The sequence below is a fragment of the Sciurus carolinensis genome, chromosome 1 (assembly GCF_902686445.1).
Source record: "Sciurus carolinensis chromosome 1, mSciCar1.2, whole genome shotgun sequence".
NCBI classification, from domain to species: domain Eukaryota; kingdom Metazoa; phylum Chordata; class Mammalia; order Rodentia; family Sciuridae; genus Sciurus; species Sciurus carolinensis.
In genome coordinates, this window is record NC_062213.1 from 171,259,374 (window position 1) to 171,277,718 (window position 18,345).

The window sequence follows — 18,345 nt, forward strand, 5'->3', positions numbered from 1 at the left end:
GACTAGCAAATAGAATTCCCGTGCTAGTGAACACAATACAGTAGTAGAGAGAACAGATGAATAATGGAAAGGACTTCCAGCAGGTGCTGAGCTCCCTGTCTCAGGAGGTGGCAAGCAGGACAGAGATATTTTAGAATGGAATTTTGCACAATGGGAGAGTTTGGTTAGATAACTTCTAGGTCACTTCCTTAAGTACCAAGAAGTAAATGTTAGAGAGCTGATAGAGAATGGTCTTTAAAGTTGAATACTCTGGGTTCAAATTGCGACTCTGCTGTTTATCTATCTATAAGCTGTGTGACCTTGGGGAGATGACTTCACTTATCTGAGATTCAGGTGGTCATCTGTAATCGAGATAGTAATCAGTTGCCCACTATGTTATTTAGTAAGGTAATATGGAGAAGAGTCTGACACATGGTAAGCAATTATTGAATACAGACAACTGTTAGGAACTGTGGTGAGCTAATAGGTGCTGAGAGAAGAACAGTCTGTTTGGGTGTGGCACCACCCTTTGTGGAAAGGAGTATTGAGAGGATCAAGCAGATGTAAGGAATGGGTGTATTTTAAAATTTAACCTTTGTGTTTTAAGTCCTTCTGGAGCTTGACCTCAGCATTGAAGGCTTACCATTTCTCCTCTTGTTTTGCCCCTCCATGACTATGCTGGGCCACCTGTCGACAGTCCTGATGAAGCACCCGAGGGCAGCTAGACAAAGGACCCAGCAGAATGACGATCCTAGTTTGTCTGGCTGACAAGGTGGTGGGGGTGAGAGTAAGGAGACCTACTGAAGTAGCCGGCAATTCCTTCTCCCCATGTTTGGATGACTCCTGTAGGGCATTTCTCAAACATGCCCACCTGACAGGATCTTACATATCATCTACTATTAGCCTGTACTGCACTGATGATAAAGAGACCTGGAAGTCCCTTGCTTGGCCAGTAGTCAAATAGCTGAAGGACCAATTGAAGTTTTTAAGTTTAGTCCCCTTGTTTCACAGAAAAGAAAATGAGAGAACTGGTCACCTAGCAAGTCAGAGCCAGGCCTCAACCTGATTTCTTTCTGGTACCCCATAGCAGGGTACTCTTTCTTTTTTGTTGTCTTGACTGGATATAATCCATGAAACTTGAGAATTCTGTCTGCTTTGAATTTTATAAAAATAAACACTATAGGCCAGAGAATGCATTGTGCCTCTCTTTTCTGTGGTATATCTGTTTTTAATGCAAACATCAAACTTCACAAAGTTTTTGTGCAGATGAAAACTTTAAACTTGTATATACATATTTATAAAACAAGACAGAACCTTTGTTAAACATTTTATGTTTAGCCTTTTAGGATTTCATCCTGGCTAACAGACCCACACAAAACTAAGCTCTCTGACATTTGATTATTTTAATTATCCAGCTTAATTATATATAAAATGGGAGTCAAGAAAGCATTTCTACCATTTAAGCTATATACTTTAAATTCTTCACTTTTTGGGGGTTCCTGAGCACTTGCCTCTACTTTCTAAAATATCTTTTGCTTCTATCCATGCCTCTAATTTTCCCTCAGTGCTAAGTTTAATGGGATGTTTTTGCTCTCAGATTAATAACAAATGCCAACTCCTGTTATATTTTTGAAGCACATCTCTTCACCATATTTTAACAAAAATGTTTGTTATGACTTTGAATAGAGAATGTATGGGGGGATTATTTAGAACTTGGGGCCTTGGTAAGCTTTGTAATTCAGGAGGTGGGCATTGAGTCATACTTATATAATGTTTAGTTCAGTTTGGGAATTCCATCACAGTGTCCTCCTAGGGTGTGGGCAGATTCTTGGGAGAAAGGCAGATACTTTGGAAATTATATCAATACAGCCACTCATATGTGCCTTTTAGTTCAATTGAGTAAGTTACAACAACTTGTAATTTTTGTTTTGTTCTATAGGCTAATAACGTAATAGGAACAGGATCCAGGTATCAAACAGACTTGGTTTGAAATTGTACCCCTGCTGTTTATGTCTTAGGAAAGCCACCTCATTTCTTTGAGCCTCAGTTCCTCCTTCAGTATATTAGCTGTGGGAATTAAATACAGTAATGTTCATAAAGAATTTTGCACAGGACCTCAACACATAGTAGGCACTTGCTCCAGATTTGTTGAAAGGATAAATGCAGCTAGCTTGCATCATAGGAGTCGGAAAGGAGGGTTAGATGATACCCAAATTTGGTGGTTTTCCCTGTCCTAGAAATGAGAGAGTCAAAAAATGAGCATGGTGAAAGTTGTCTCTTCAGAGGCTACATATTTATTTCTGTTTACACTAACACTGACTATTTGGCTGTAAGTTTGAAGCAAGTGAAAAGGCAGGTTGACCAGAGAACTTCTTCATCACTCAGACAACTGCTAGTTTCTTCTGTGGTTTCCTAGAAGTCAAAGCCAGAAACATATTCCAAAGTCACATTAAAATGCCACATGAAATATTTGCTGTCTTAGATGATCCACACCACCATTCACCTTCATAAATGTGACCAGTCAAGAGTTATAGCTCCTTGTCACCCTATGTTGGGTCTCTTCCTCACACCCTATCCATCTTGCTTGCCACTGCCACATAAATCTTCCTAAAACATCTCTTTCATCATGTCTCAATCTGTATCAAATACCTACAGTGGTTCTCTTTGCCACCGGACAAAAGCCAAACACAGCCCACAGGGGTAACCTCCCTGCTGCTGTCTCTTGACATCTGTGACACGAAGGGCACTATGCTTGGTGCTTTACATGTGCTAACTCTTTGGAAAACATTTCTTTTTTGTTGTTGTTTTGTTTTGTTGCTGGGGATTAAACTCAGGGACACTGAACCATTGAACCATATCCCCAGCCCCTTTTTCTGTTTTATTTAGAATAAGGGTCTCATTAATTGCTCAGGTTGGCATTGAACTTGTGATCCTCCTACCTCAGCCTCCTGAGCTGCTGGAATTACAGGTGTGCACCACCAGATCAGGCTGGAAACATTTCTTTATCCCACTTTCCTGATAATGAATCTGAGCGTAGGACAGCTGCAGTACCTTGCCTAACTAAGTTCCATCCTATAGTTAGAGTCAGAATTCCAAACTGGGGTCACTTGATTCAAAAGCCTTTTATTAGGTTCTGTATATCCTTCTCCCAACCATTTTTTCACTTTTTGTGATGATACTGTGTTGAATAATATTCTTCTATGGATTAGATATGGATGTGAGACATCTACCTTCAACTAAGGAGGAGGGTTAGGATGGCTTAAGAGATAAGAGGTTTGCCCTGTGTGAGCCAGCCTCTCCTAGAAGGCAAACCTTGCATTCTGGTTGGGATTCTTGGCATATGCTGAGTCGTTAGGGCCCAAAACATAAAGACCACTTAGTATAGTGCTTAATCTCAAACAGGGGCTCAGTAACCATTCACTGCCTGCAGAAAAGGATGAGCAGAGGCTTTAGGTCTTCCAGAACCCTCATCCAGGGAACATGGGTCATGAAGAAGACTGAAAAACATAAGGATGGGGCCATGAAATGGTTAACTCTCACAAGATCTACAACATCCCCTTTGGCCAAGCATCAAGGCAGCCTAGATCCAGGTCAGGTGGTACGTGATGGGAGGCACTATCTCCTTCTGTCCCTTTCCTGAGTTCACTCCTGTCACTTCAGAGTGTTGTGGATTATTCAGCTTACTTTTCAAAGAAACCAGTCAAGCTCTGAGACTTGGCTACCACCAGTTTCTGCTTTGTCTGGCAATGATTACTGCTTTCTGAAGACTCCTTGAAGACAGAGTATCTGGCAGGAAAGTGGGAGTAAAGTGGTCTTCTACTTTAAGCTTCAGGCTGATGAATGCAGACGTCCTTATCTGTAGCCATCACTCATTCATTCAGTATTTATTCTGGCTGAATGTTGTAGGCATGTGTTAGAGGGGATGGAGCTTAGCTTATAGAGGCAGACAGATGTACATCAAATCCTGACTCTGCATCTTCCATGCTGGGTGACTTCAGAGAAGGGGTTTTATTTCTTTGAGATTCATTTCTTCCTCTTTGAAAAAAAAAATTGACTAATAATGCCTTCTTGCAGGGTTGTTGTGAGTTACAGCAACACATGTAAAGAACCATATAATGGTATCTTATACATAATAGACATTCCACAAACAGTAGCCTATTTTTTAGTTGAAGTACTTTTTATAAAACATAAAATTCAGCATTTTAACCACTTTAAATTACATGCAATTCATTTTTTCTTATTATACTCATAATGTTCTGCAACCATCACCATTATCTAATTCCAGGACATTTCATCATCCAAAAAGAAATCCCTGTTACCCATTAAGTAGTCACTTCCTTTGTCGCCTTCCCCGTGTACTTGGCAACCACTAATCCATTTTCTGTCTCTATGGATTTGACTATTCTGGATGTTTAATATAAATGGAATCATCAAATAAATGACTTTTGTGTCTGACTTCCTTTACTTTGTGTCATTTTCAAGATTCAGCCATATCATAGCATGAATTAGTATGTCATTTCTTTTTATGGCAGAATAATATATCTGTTGTATGGATATACCATGCTTTGTTTATCAGCTGATAAGTTGCTCGACATTTGGGTTTTTTCTGCCAGCCGGCTATTTTGAATAATGGTTCTCTGAATGTACATGTACAAGTTTATGTTTGGGAGCACGTTTTTATTTCTCTTAAGTACATACCTAGAGTAGAATTGCTGGGTCACATTAAACACATATTCTGTGTTTAACTTTTTGAGCAGCTGCCACACTATTTTCCATGACAGTTGCCCCATTTTACATTCCTACCAGAAGTATATGAGGGTTCTAATTTCTACACATTCTCTCCAATACTTGTTGTTTCCTCACCTCTCCTATTTTCCCCAATTTTAGCCATCCTGAGTATAAAATATCTCCTATAGTTTTGGCTCCCATTTTCCTAATAACTGATGATGTTGAGCATCTTCATGTGCTTATTGAGACTTAATAAACCTCATGTGGTTATGTAGCCTTTTTAAAATCAATCTGTCATTAAGCACTTTTGTCTGATGAGTCCCTATCGTGTGGCTAGTCCTGTGATGTGGTCCCACCCAAGAATACTTACACTCCAGGGGGAAGGAGAATCTCTAAGGAGGTAATTGTAGCATAGTAAGATAGTAGACCATGGAAGAAGGCATTTACAGTGTGTAATGGGACCTTTGAGAAGAAAGGAGGAGAAGAGTAGAGGCTGGGCAGTTAGTCAAGTAGACAATAAAGGAGGAGGGCATTCCAGATGGGAGCAAGAACATGAGCAAGAGCATGGTTGCACTGACTGAGGTGATCTCACTTGCACCTGAAATCCTATAGCAGTCACTCCTCCGTATTCATCTCCATGTTGGGTATAGCTGGTGGGAATCAGGACTCCCGTAAGGAGAAAAATGACACAGAAGAAGATAGTAGCTTGCTGGACTTCTCACACCTATGACATGGTGGAACTGGACCTAGAATCCAGGTTGTCTGACTTCTAGTTCTTTCTACACTTGTAGATTGACCCTCAGCAATTCTTAAGTTAATTCTTAATTCAAGGTAATTTACTCTCTTCCCCCAACCACCTTACCGTATTTTTTTTTTTTTTATCTCTCCCTCTTGTCTCTGGATCACATTTTCATTGCCCTTAAATGGTTATCCTTTTATGTCAATGGGATCTTCAAGTGCCATTCATTCTTCTTAGGTTCTTAACATACAGAATTGATTATCCTCACAGCATTCTGACAGTGTGAGTAGGAATTATTTACTTCAAGTCATGATGAGGAAATAGACTCAAAGAACTAAAGTTAACTTACCCAAGATCGTTCAGAAGTCACATGCCACCTCCTCTCAAAAGCCTTCCGTGGTTATGCTGACTGAAGTGATCTCTGTTGCCCCTGCAATCCTCCATATTCATCTCCATGTTAGAATTCTTGGATTATCTCCTCATGAGTTATTTTGTTTCTGCATCTGGATGCTCATTCACCTGTGTCCCCAGAACCTAGCCCAGATTTGTAGAGTGTAAATATTCAATAAATGTTATGCTGACACATAGGTGGAGAAGTTCTAGACCTGGATTACATTGTTGGGGTTCTTGGACATTCATGTTAATGATGCTAACTTCTGACCTTGCATGATGGTGAACTCTCCAGGGCGGGGACTCCATCTGATTTGCTCCTCCTTTTTCCCTGGGATTGATTGGATGCACAGCCTTCACCATTAGGAATCCCATTATTCTTTCATCTGCATTTTGAAAGAGTCAAAGGAGGTGATCTGAGGATCATTCTCTATCCAAATATCACCTAGTTTTGTAAGTAAGAATGACTGTTTGTATGAAATCCACAGCAACATAATATTGAGCTATACACTTTCAACTTAGGGAGGTAAAGCACAGTTTGGCATTTCCAGTTTGATGGTTGCATCTCAAAGGTTTTCTATTAAACTTGTCAAGCTGAAAACTAGCTCAGGAGCTTTGCCTCCAACACACTGTCATAAGTCTTAATACGACCCTCTCATCTGCTCTTCTCTGCATGTGTGCACACGCATACACACAAACACACAGACACACCATATCAGGATAATTTCATGTGAAGTGCTTTCTTTAGGTTTTACATTTTAGAGCTTTTTTTTTTCCCTGCGAAAGAGTCAACAATGATTTGTAGGAAGGAAGCTCTTAACTCTTTTAAATATGCCCACCTTCCCCACTGTTATTCAGGCCTAATTCATGGGATGCATTTTATAGGCATGAAGAGAATAAGAACAGGTCATTCTTGTGGGAACAGAACCCAAGAATTATTCCTCAGGTCAGTGGGATGGGCTTTTTTCATCAGTAGGGGGTTATTAAACAAGGCCACCTCTTTTTTTCTTGGGCATTTCCTTTATACTCATACCCTGCTTAATTCATGTTTTTGTTTTTGAAATTAAGTCTTTTAACCTTATTATTAAAGGGAAAAAATGATTCAGGTACATTGATAATACCAAGTATAATGTCCCATTCACTGAGTGCCCAGTGTGCCAGGCACAGTTTGGCAAATTGTGTGACTTCCTGCTGTCATCCCCACAACTCCAGTTATGGAGGAGAAGTCTGAGCTCAGGGAGTCTAAGACATTGCTTACCTCGCCTTCTGCTATCATGGAAAGGCTGAGGGCCAAACAGAGGTGTTTCTGTCTCTGGGATCCCATCTTTGATCAGCTCCAGCTCCATTTCCAAGACCATTTGGAAAGACTTAGATTTTGAGTACATTCATCTATAAGCATCCTCCTCAACTTTACTAACAAGTTGTAAGGAGAAAACCTTGACCTGGGCAAAATGTAAGACCATGTTAACACATACACATACGTTCACTCATGAAGACCCTTGGAGACTGGATTTAACCAACTCCAGGGTGTATCTTGCATTGGGTAACATGCTGCAATTAAAGTATAACAGTGGAGCCTTTGGGGAGTATAGTAAACAGTAATTCCCAAAGTCTCAATTCAAGCCCAGAACACTTATTCTTTTACCACAGGGGGTCAGTTCCAAAGTGGGTTCAGATTTCCACCTCTGGAGCCCTAGTGTTTGAACTTTTACTCTTAACATGTCCTGTGAGAGACAGATCTGGGAAGTATAGTTTGAAATCTGTGCAGAAACAAAACAGAACTCTCGCAGATTCTCTGAGGTTGCACTTAAACAATGAGAAAGTGAGGAGAAATAATATCCTTTTGTATTGATATAGCACTTTACAGTTTGTAGCACACTTCAGTAAGTGTTGTGAGCACATAGAAGTTTCCCACTCCTGGCTCTTCCTCAGACTTGCACTTTGGGCAAGCCTCTCTCATCGTTTGTGTTTGAGTTTCCTCATCTGTGAAATGAGAGTTGGACCAGTTGGTTACTGTGGTTCCACCTTCTCTGATTTAATCCCATTAAGAAGGCAGTAAATGTCACTCATTACTCTTCGTATCTACCTTCCTCAGTCTGTCTAGCATCAGGACTGTGGGGAGTTCCATGCCCTTCCAGGTTAGGTGTTACCTACAAAGTGATATCATCCCTCTGTGCCACTGTTGTCTGAGCTGGCAGAAACCCAACCAGTTTTCCTGGGAAGATACTTGGCTTAGAAATATCCTGATTATTGAGGGGTTCATATACCAGTTGAATTCAGACCAGATGACAGTCTAGGGGATAGTTCAATTTCAAGAGTTTAGAATTTCATAAAGGCTACCCTTTAAGAGGGACCTTGACCCCTAAATAAACTCATCTGGGTGCTATTTCAGTACTTTGTGTGACAGTGCTTTTAGCAAACACCCTTAATTCTAGAGGTGGAGCTGCCACTGCTCTTAGGATCCCTGCATGTAGGACAGAACAGACCTTGGGTTTGTTTGCTTCTCTTTTTTTAACTGGTCTGGCCTCAATCATTTTCTAGAATTTGAGGTTTGGGGCTCTTTGAGCATTTTGACTCATGATTAACTTTGTTCTCTTGATATGCATTTTAGAAGACAAATCTGACCTTGAAAACAGTGTGATGCAGAAGAAAATAAAAATCCCCAAACTTTCTCTTAATCACATAGAAGAAGATGGGGAGGTTAAAGATTACGGGGAAGAAGATTTACAACTTAGACACATCAAGGTAAAAAAAATTTTGCTTTTCTTGGAAGTATGTGGGACATTTTCATATTTCTCATAGCTAAAGAATTTTAGTCTGGCCTCCTTCCCTATATAAATGTCCCCTGGTGTCACAGTTCATGATTTTTTCAGAGTGGAGGAGACTTGGGACAGTTAATGTGCATTTGCCTTGCTGGCCCACTTTCCGGGGAGCCCTGATTTACGCCGTGCCACCAAGCACAATCCCGTTTGCACAGTCTGTGCAGTGTCTTCACTGCTGGGGGTTTGGAACAATGTGTTTCTTCCTGACCACAGCTCTGGAGAGGTCACTGCTGAGTTCCAGGAACATTAAGCAGCTCTTGGTCTTGAGTAGCAGTTTAGAGCTAGTCACTATCAGATGACCCGAATAGCTAAGAGTGGACTCATTGTGAAAAGATGTTAGCAAGGACCACAGGTTCATTTGTGGGACCCTGGTTTGGATGAGACTTTCCTTGCTATAGGCCCCAGTTGACCTCCTCCAGCCTTTGCTTTGAACACCTACTGGAAATCTTGTTCAGCAAGCTAGCTGTTTTGTTTTGTGCAGTGAGTATCCCAGAGGAAGAGAAAGGGAAAAAAAGAAAGAAGGGTAATTTCTGCATTAAACATGATCTGATTTAGGACACAAAGTCAAGATTGTTCCCAAGGCCTAGTGCAAAAAATGGAATTGAGTTCAATTCATGCCATTCATGGCACCCCTGCTGTGGCCCCTTAGGTCATGGAGACTGCCCAGAGATTAGCTGGACCCTAGGCCCAGGGTCTCACAGTACAGTGATGTAGGCAGATGTCTAAAGTGACTGTTACAATTTAAGCTGCTAAAATCATCTATACTAGGAGCACTTTATCACTGCAGATAAAAGGACATAGGATTTTGTCCTATTACTCAATCTCATAGTCATGGTTTTATTTCCCTTCAATTTCCCAAAACTCAATGAAAGGTTAAGGCAGGCCTGACCCAAGATAGTTAAGTTGCCCAGAATCTTGTGTCTTCAGTTGACTGTACCTCCCGCAAGTACCCTCAGTCAAGATAGCTCCAAACCCTCCAGCCCTGGGTGAAGAGTTCAGCTGGTCCTATAACTCCCAGTTCCCTCAGTGGGAATTTTTGTCTCCTTGAGCAAAATTTCCTCAGGCAACTGAGCCCCCAGCCTCTGGGTAGTCATGGATAATTCTCTTCTAAGTGAACTGTCATATCTGAATCAACTGTCTTGATGGGGGAGAGGCTGACAGATGTGGGGGAAGGAACCTCATAGGAAATTCAGTTCCAAATCCTGGTTCTAACTCTGTTCTGTAACTCACCATGTGATCCTGAGTATGGGTATTCCCGTCTCTGGGCCTCAGTTTCCTCATCTGTAAAATGAAGGGAACTGCAAGTACCTTCCAATACTAGCATTCTTTGAAGTTTTCAGTTGAGTAAACATTTAACAAGCTCCTGCCAAGTGCCAGTTCTGAGTGAGTGGGCAGTGGAGAAACAGAAAATAAGACATTTTTACTGTCCTAGATTAGAATGGATTAGAGTTTTTAACATTTTTCCCAAATAAAGCATTCTTGAAAAGGTTACATGGTGGAGTGGCCTTTTTTATTTTCTTATGTTTTTGTTGTCAAAGAGATTTGAGTGTCATTCCCCAGTGCTGGTGTGGCCTGTCTTGATTTCTCCCTAATTCTTTGCAAATATATATTGATCACCCCTCAAGAGAAAGTGACTGCCCAGGCATCGTGGACGTGGGGGGCTGGGGAATTTGGAAGGGTGGCCATGATATATGCATCTAAGAGGCAGAGTAGTAGAATGGAAAAAGTGCTGACCTGGGAAACCGGAGCCTTGGTTCTGCCACCAACTGACCTTGTGACTTTGGGCAGGCCCTTCTACACTCTGGACCTCTGTTTTCCGATTTGTAAAATGATGGGCTTTTACTAAGTGTTTACAAAGCTTTCTACAAACACTGATATTCTGTGGTTCTGTGATTCTAGGATTGTCTGGGGAAATATTGAGCTGCAGTCCAAGAAAGTCCCAGCTGCCCTTGCCTGAACTGATTCTCCTTGTCCTACACAGAGACCTGAGGGGCGGAAGCCGAGCGAAGTGGCGCACAAGAGCATCGAGGCAGTGGTAGCCCGGCTAGAGAAGCAGAACGGCCTGAGCCTGGGCCACGGCACTTGTCCTGAAGAGGTCTTCGTGGAGGCCTCCCCAGGCACAGAGGACATGGACAGTCTAGAGGATGCTGTCGTGCCCCGGGCTCTGTATGAAGAGTTGCTGCGCAACTACCAGCAGCAACAGGAGGAGATGCGCCACCTCCAGCAGGAGCTGGAGCGGACTCGGAGGCAGCTGGTGCAGCAGGCCAAGAAGCTCAAGGAGTATGGGGCACTCGTGTCCGAAATGAAGGAGCTCCGCGACCTCAACCGGAGGCTCCAAGACGTGTTACTCCTGCGGCTTGGCAGCGGTGAGTGCCCCAGCAGGCCACCTACTACTCCACATGGGGGACATTTTTTTCAACTCCTCTTTCAGGAGGGCCAAAGGGAGAGGTAGGCCAAGGCAAGGGGCAGAGGCAAGGAAGGGACAGAGACCAGGCTTTACAGCTCCCTAAAGACAAGTCACTCCTCTTTCAGGGATCTGATAGGAGCTTACGGATGCAGCAGTGGGCACACTGTGTTGGGAACACTGGGGAACGTGACTCAGAGACCAAAGGCTGACAAAACCTTTGTTACCTCTAAGTTACGCATTCTTTTAGCAAGAGACATTGCCAGTATTGTAAAATCTCTCTCCAAAGAGGTCTCAGGACAGTAAAAAGAACTAGACGTGATCCTAAAAACATGTACTCCTGTTAGTCAGAAAGTGATCAAGGCTGCAGAAGGGATGCTGCTAAAATGATCCGGAAGTTGAGAGCATGGAGTGGTTATTTGTAACTGAGGGCATGAGGAGAACCTGAGGAAGGAGCTGGTCCTTGGACAGGTTCTTGAAGGTGGGCACTATTTCAAGCCACAGGAAGAGATCAAGTGCAGCATTCATGAATATGGGAAAACACCTGGACTGTACTAAAAAGGATTCTGCAAATGTGTTTTGGGGTGGAAGGTAGAAGGCCTTGAAAACTGTACCGACCTGGGTGGCCCAGACTCCATTGAGTAGGAATGGGAAGTACTGAAAAGCTTTTAAGCAGAGAGATACATGATGTGGAAAGCTTATTAGAAAGATGTATAAAACTCCTTTGGTTTGCTCATAGAAGGACTTAATAAACTTTTTATATTGTACCTGATTCTAACTAACCAAGCTTTTAGGTTTGTTTCTTCTGAAGTGATTTAGAAACAGGAACTAGGGGTAATCTGAAAGGTAGCAGCCTTGACAATAGGAAGAAATGTCTGCTTACCATAGAGGAAAAGACAGAAAAGCTCCTTCAGAATACAAGAATCCAGAACTGTAAAGGACAGAGAGCAGTCTATACTGACAAGATCACTGTAACACAAGTTCATAGTCTCCATGACCCCCGAGGACAATAATTTAACCTAATCAGGGTGCTTTGTTTGAAAATGGAGTAATCTAGTCCAGAAACACAGATTCTGTCCTCAAAGTTTAAATCAAATACTTCACTCAAGTAGATTTCCATGATCTAGTAAATCATATATTTATGTGCAAAGCTCCTTTCCTTTCTGATTTGTTTAGATAATTGTGCTTTTACCTGCCTTACATTTGCAGGTACTTTTTGCCTCTTAAAGTATGTCCCCAGGGTAGTGTCTCAATAGCTCTATGAGTCAGCAAGAGCCCTTTTCATGCCCTTGTGACAGAGGAGACTAGAGTGGGATGTGCTGGGGTCACTCAGCAAGGTGGAGGCAGAGCTCTACCTCAGACCATACCACCTGTATTTTAGTCAGTTATTTCTGCTGCTGTGACTAAATGACCTGACCAGCATAACTGTAAAGGAGGAAAGGTTTATTTGAGGGCTCACAGTTTCAGAGGTCTTAGTCCATAGAATGTCGGCTCCATTCCTCAGGGCTCAAGATGAGGCTGTACATCATGGTGGGAGAGGGTAGTAGAGGGAAGCAGCTCACATCATGGTGATCAGGAAGCAGAGAAAGACTCCACTCTCCAGATACAAAATATATACCCATAGCCACACCCCAATTCCTGCCTCCTCCAGCCACATTCAACCACTTCAGTTAATCCCATCAGGGATTAATTCACTGATTGGGTTAAGACTCTTACAACCCAATCACTTCTCCTCTGAACCTTCTCACATTGTCTCATGTGAGCTTTTGGGGGACACCTCACATCCAAACCATAACAACCTGATTCATGGGCTAGTAACTTTCCCACTCCCTACTTCTGCCTTCATGTCAACCACAGTCCCAAAATCTTAGCCCATCCAGGTTCACAATGATACTGGAGGTCAAATGTGGTTTGTAACTTTATTCGAATAAAATTTCAAAGAGAAACCACAAATGGAGGCTGGTGATATAGCTCAGTTGGTAGAGTGCTTGCTTTGGATGCACAAGGCCCTGGGTTCAATCCTGGCACCACAGAAAAAAAAAAAAAGAGAGAGAGAGAGAAAGAGAGAAACCACAAATGTAAAAATTTGTGAAAGCTCTGCTCATTTTGGAATGGGGGTGAAGGATAAGGAGGGAACTAAAATTTTCAGAGAGAAAAAAAAAATGTTTCCTGATCTTCAAATGAATAATTTTATTTTCATTGTGCTGTGTGTGTTATGTCTTTTGTGAACTTGGTGGAGGACGAGGCACACTAACAACAAAATCTCTTCTCACCATTATTTCACTGCCCTGGAAAACTACCTGTTTTGCATGGTCATGAACTAAGTTTAAACCCCAGAAACCACTCCAGAACCTCGAGCAATAAGACATTGCATTTTACATCAGCATGTGCTTCTTTTCATCTTAAACTACTTAGAGATACCTAACTCTGGCCACAGTTTTTGTGTCTTTACTTTCTAGCCTCTGCCATTGTGAAGGCTGGTGGCTGGCCCTTCCCTATTCTGAGTCAAGATTGTCATCACAGCGGGATAGGCTCAAACTGCAAGTATCACTTGGAGCTCCCACTGTGTGCAGTACCCTGTGCTCTCAGGGTTGTGGGCATCCTGGAAATCACATCCATTACCCCTAGCCTGAAAAGCTTAAAGTCTATTGATGAGCACATATTAACTGAAGAATGGTAATATACTAAATTCTAAGAAAAATCCACAAGGGTCTTAGTAATAAAAGGGTCTCTATCGATAAGAGACACTGTATATTTTTATGGAAAGAGTATAATCTTTGGAACACTCCAAATTCAAATCTTAACTTCCCTACTTCCCAACTCTGGCTTTGGAAACGTTTCATTTTCTTCCCTTTCTTCCTTCCTTCCCTCTTCCCTCTTCTTCCTTACAAATATTATCAGTCTCCTGCTGCGTACCAGGCCTTTGCCTCATGGTAAATGAGAGTTTGGTTTATTTGGGATACAGCCCTTGCCCTCTGCCCTCTGCCCTCGAGAAGCTCAGATTTTGGTGAGGGAGGCAGATATTGAATCAATGATGGCACAGTACACAGATGCCACCATATGGACAAAAGCACAGAGGGCTGTGGGATAACTTGAGGGATCCCACCAAATTCTGGGGGTGAGGAAAGAATGACTTCCTGAAGGAAAGGACTTCTAAGCTGAAGCCTGAGGAGTAAGCCTTTGTCATCCATGATAAAGTGGGTAGGTGGGAGGCATGAGGGGCAATCTGGGCAGAGAGCACCTCTCTGAGCCTCAGTGTTCTCATCTGTAAAATGTGTCTGTCCCCTTTACAGCCTTGTGGCACACAGCATAATGCCTGCCATTCTGTTGGTGCTCAATTACTGTTAGGACCTTTTCCATGACATTTAGTGGAGAAATTAAGATTGGGTCAGGTTTGGCTTTTAACTTTGTCTCCCCCAACCAGCAATTCACTGTATGATCATGGACAGGTTATCTCACTTCTCTTCCTCTCATGATCTTCTTCTGTAAATGAAGATAAAGGAGTTATCTATGTTCATTGTTCATTCAGTTACTCATCTGGCATCAACCAAATACTTTCTGAGCCTCGGAAATTGGGAAATAGAAAACAAAGACATTGGAAGACAGGCAGAGGGTGGAGAAGGAGGTAAACATGTAAACATGTGATTAAAGTTTGTAATAAACAGTAGTGGAGAAGAGGCTAGCATTTTAAGGTGGAGCTCTCTCTCAGTGCGTCTGGGAGGACAGACCTGTTGTACTAGCTCTTGATCTGTAAACACCACCAAGAAATAAAACAGAGAGCAGAGAAAAAATGAGTGAGAGATCCCTGTCCGACTCTCAACTCCACATGTCCTCTAGGGAACACATTCCGGCTTGGGGTTGGTATGGGGCTTGACTTTGCCATGCTCCATCCCCTGGGCATTGCTCTTGGAGGTCTGTCCATGAATATTACTTACCTCACCCAGGGGCCAACTCAGGAGCCTGTATCCACCTTGGTACTGGATCACTCACACCCTAACAGGCAAATTCAGAAACAAAGGAGACCATCAGGACAGGAGATGCTCGGTTTTTAAAGGAACTCTCCCAATCTGGATGAAGCATGGTAGACTCCCCCAGGCAGTGGGGTCCTGCGGGTGATAGATGGGAAGGTGTGGAGAGCAGTAGACTGGCCTCTTGAGGCTCATGAGGGCCTTGGAGTGGAGAGCATGTCCTTTAGCAGCAGGTGTTATAATGGTGCACCTTGGAGAGGTTGGAGACAGAAGGTGGAGTCCTGTACAGAAGTGTTGGGGTACAGCAAGATGGTAGAAGTTGTTGCAGAGGCTTCACTGGATGGCTCACTTCTTCATTGTGTATTTATTCAATCTTTCATTTATTCTCCAAAAATTAAAAAATATATTTAACCAGAATATGGATTCATGTTTTACAACATGGAGTCATAGGACTCTGAAAGAACTGAGAGAGGATGTAGGCTGTGGCCCTCATTTTGCTAACAAGGAACCATGTTCAGAAAGTGTCCCTGGTCTATTGCCAGGGGCCTCCATCCCTGATCCAGTGTGCGTCTCTGAACCCACACCCCATATGGCCTTCTTTAGCCCTTAGATTTCATTGTCACCAACTTAGGGGTGACTCTACAGCCCCCTAAGAGGACATTGTCTTTCTTTGTAAAACATAATTTTCCTTTTCCATGGTCTTAGCATGGGAAACAGCCCTTTCTAATGGCTCAGGATCTCACTGCTGTCCCCTAAGGGTCCTTTCTCTTAAGGTTTCTATGACAATGTCAAAATTAAATGAAGAAGCAAATATAGAGTTTAACCCTGTCACCAGCATACTGTAAGTGTTCAATAAATGTGCTTCACTTTGCCTTTTCTTCCCTTTCCTGCCCATCTTCCCCTGGACAAGTAATGCCACAGATGCCAAATGCATGAAGGTCTTCTGGTTGACAGTGCACAGACTCACTAACCTCATGTAGCCATTCATTTAGTCTTTCTTTTCTTCCTCAAACATGTATTGAGTGAATACTCTGTGCTGAGACTGGGTTAGGTGCTGGAAATACAGAAATAAATGAGACAGGGTCCCTTTTTTAAATATTCAAAAGCTAGTGTGTCAGTGTTTTTGAAACCGAGGGCTGGTAGCCTCAGAGACTTCCTAGGGGTGAGGGGAAGCATAACAGCAGAGACCCACAAGGAGGGTAAGCACCCTTGCATGAGAGTGGAGTCATCCCTAGGGCCTTCCTCAATTTCTCCTCAACTAGTTTCCTTATTCTTAGTGGAAGAAGACCAAGGCTTAGGAATTCTCCCCACCCCCGTAGGCTTTTAACACTGTAAGTGTACTTAGATATTGTAATTCCTTTTGGTGTGAGTTGGATAACATTAGTTGAAGAAAGGTGCTAAAGGGCTCTGTGAGGAATACAAAGAGGGAGTAGACATAATCCTTGCTTTCAGGAAGCACACAGGTCTAATGGGGGCACCAAGTGTACACATGAAACCAGGAAGAATAAAATCAGTGCTGTAATTGCAGGAGGGAGGCAGGTGATTATTTCAGATTTTGTGTGTATTTTAACAAGGAATGTAGGAAGAAATGATGAATTCTGACCAGAAGAGGCACAGATAATAGGAATAATAACAGTAATTTACAAGTACATAGCATTGTATGCTTTCAAAGCACCTTGACGTTTTTATCTCATTGGACTAGTCCAGTAGCCTTCTTGCAAGGCCAGGTAAAGATTCTTATCTCCATTTGAGAGAAGAGAATGTGAAAAGCTGTTGACTAGATCATAAGCTGGTTGAAATTTTTGAAGAAGGAGAAAGCCATGTGGCCTGCATATCTGTCTTGGCTCTTTAGAGCTGGATTGCTAACACCTCTGTAACCCTCTGAGTTTATGCCCTGTGTTCTGTCCAAGGTCTGTTAAAATACCAGCTTTGATCTTTAAAATCCTTTGTGGTTGGAGCTGGCTTCTTTAAGCCCAAGTCTCTGATGGTGCCTTAGAAAGGCAGCTAATGTCAGCCAAATGCTTCCTGCTGGGTTTCCCCTATACTGGAGGCTCCAGCAACAGATATTACTTGGGTTTGAATATCAGCTCTCTTAATTCATGTCCTGTGTAACTTCAAGCAAATGATTTAACCCTTCTCATTCTGCTTTCTCCTCTGTAAAATGGGTATATTAAGGCCACCACATCCAGGCAGGACAGCCTGCTCAAAGATGAAGAACCTGCATGGTCCTGAGATCAGAAATATTGGGGTTTCAAATCCTGATTCTTCCATGCTCTTATTTTGTTACCTTGGGAAGTTACTTAATTTCCTGGGCCTTAGTTTCCTCCTGCATAAAATAGTCAATGATAGTATAACCATTAGAGTTCTTAAGAGAATTAACTGAATGAGGACTGTAAAGATGTTTGCCCAGAGGTTGGCACATCAGTAGGTTCTAAATTAAGATGTAGGGTAATTTGAGGATGTGCAAGAAATAATGTGTGTACAGGGGTTGGCATGTAATAGGCACTTGTCCCATAGCAGAACATAGATGTGGCTGTCTGGCACATCATAATCCTCGGCGAACCTCAACTTCCCCATCTAAGCTCAGAAATCGTATTTGAATAGTCCACTTTATAACTGTGTCTGGTCTGTATGTAGTATGTAAAACTGTGTAGGCCCCACAGTCTGTCTTCCATCTCACTGGTGCCATAGTTGACTGTGCCCTGTACCTCCTCTGCTTTGATGGCAGTGAGAGTTCTAGTAGTGAGAGCTGCAGTCATTTAACTGCAAGATCTTGGTGATATTCCCTTTTGAAGAACTTTTTTTTGTACTGTTGACTGAATCAGAATTAGCCACAGTTCATCCCAGATGTTTTAAAAGTTAATTTCAGAGTGGCTGAACAATTTAGGATCCTTCTTCTCCTTTTTCTCCAGAGTCCATTTTCCTGGGGGCAGTAAGGATGGGACTAAGGGACATTTCTAGGCTGTCGCTTTGCTAAGTGTTCAGGTAGCTAGAACACCCAGAGGAAGTTGCTAGGTTTTCCCCTGTTGGCAGAGCAGAATGTTCTTTTCCATTAAAATGGGTCTTTGCCTTCAGTTTCATCTTGTGATAGACTTGCTTTCTGCTAGATTTTCTAGTCAGGAAATACAGGTGGAAAAGAGTTCATTACAGACAACAGCTGGCTTTTCTGGCACCTGCCTTGGACCAGGCACTGAGGGCTTTTCATATATAAAACAACCCCAGTGGTGGATTTGATCATCAGAAGAAGAAACAGCTTTAGAGAGCTTCGGTAACTTGCCTAAGGCCACACACCCAGGAAATGATAGAACCAGGTTT

The 18,345-nt window shown here is 42.5% G+C and overlaps 1 protein-coding gene across 4 annotated transcripts in view; it reads left to right on the plus strand.

Annotated features, from left to right (window-relative positions):
• Positions 1 to 18,345, plus strand: part of LOC124985227 (BEN domain-containing protein 5) — a 1,510,890-nt gene that overhangs the window by 1,277,430 nt on the left and 215,115 nt on the right. For 3 of the 4 annotated variants that reach the window (XM_047553787.1, XM_047553806.1, XM_047553813.1), the window contains 2 exons: positions 8,448 to 8,581; positions 10,640 to 11,024. The exons of the other annotated variant lie outside the window; for it this stretch is intronic. In XM_047553787.1, the coding sequence (XP_047409743.1) occupies positions 8,448 to 8,581; positions 10,640 to 11,024 (519 nt within the window). The remainder of the gene's footprint in view (positions 1 to 8,447; positions 8,582 to 10,639; positions 11,025 to 18,345) is intronic. 4 annotated transcript variants of the gene reach the window in all.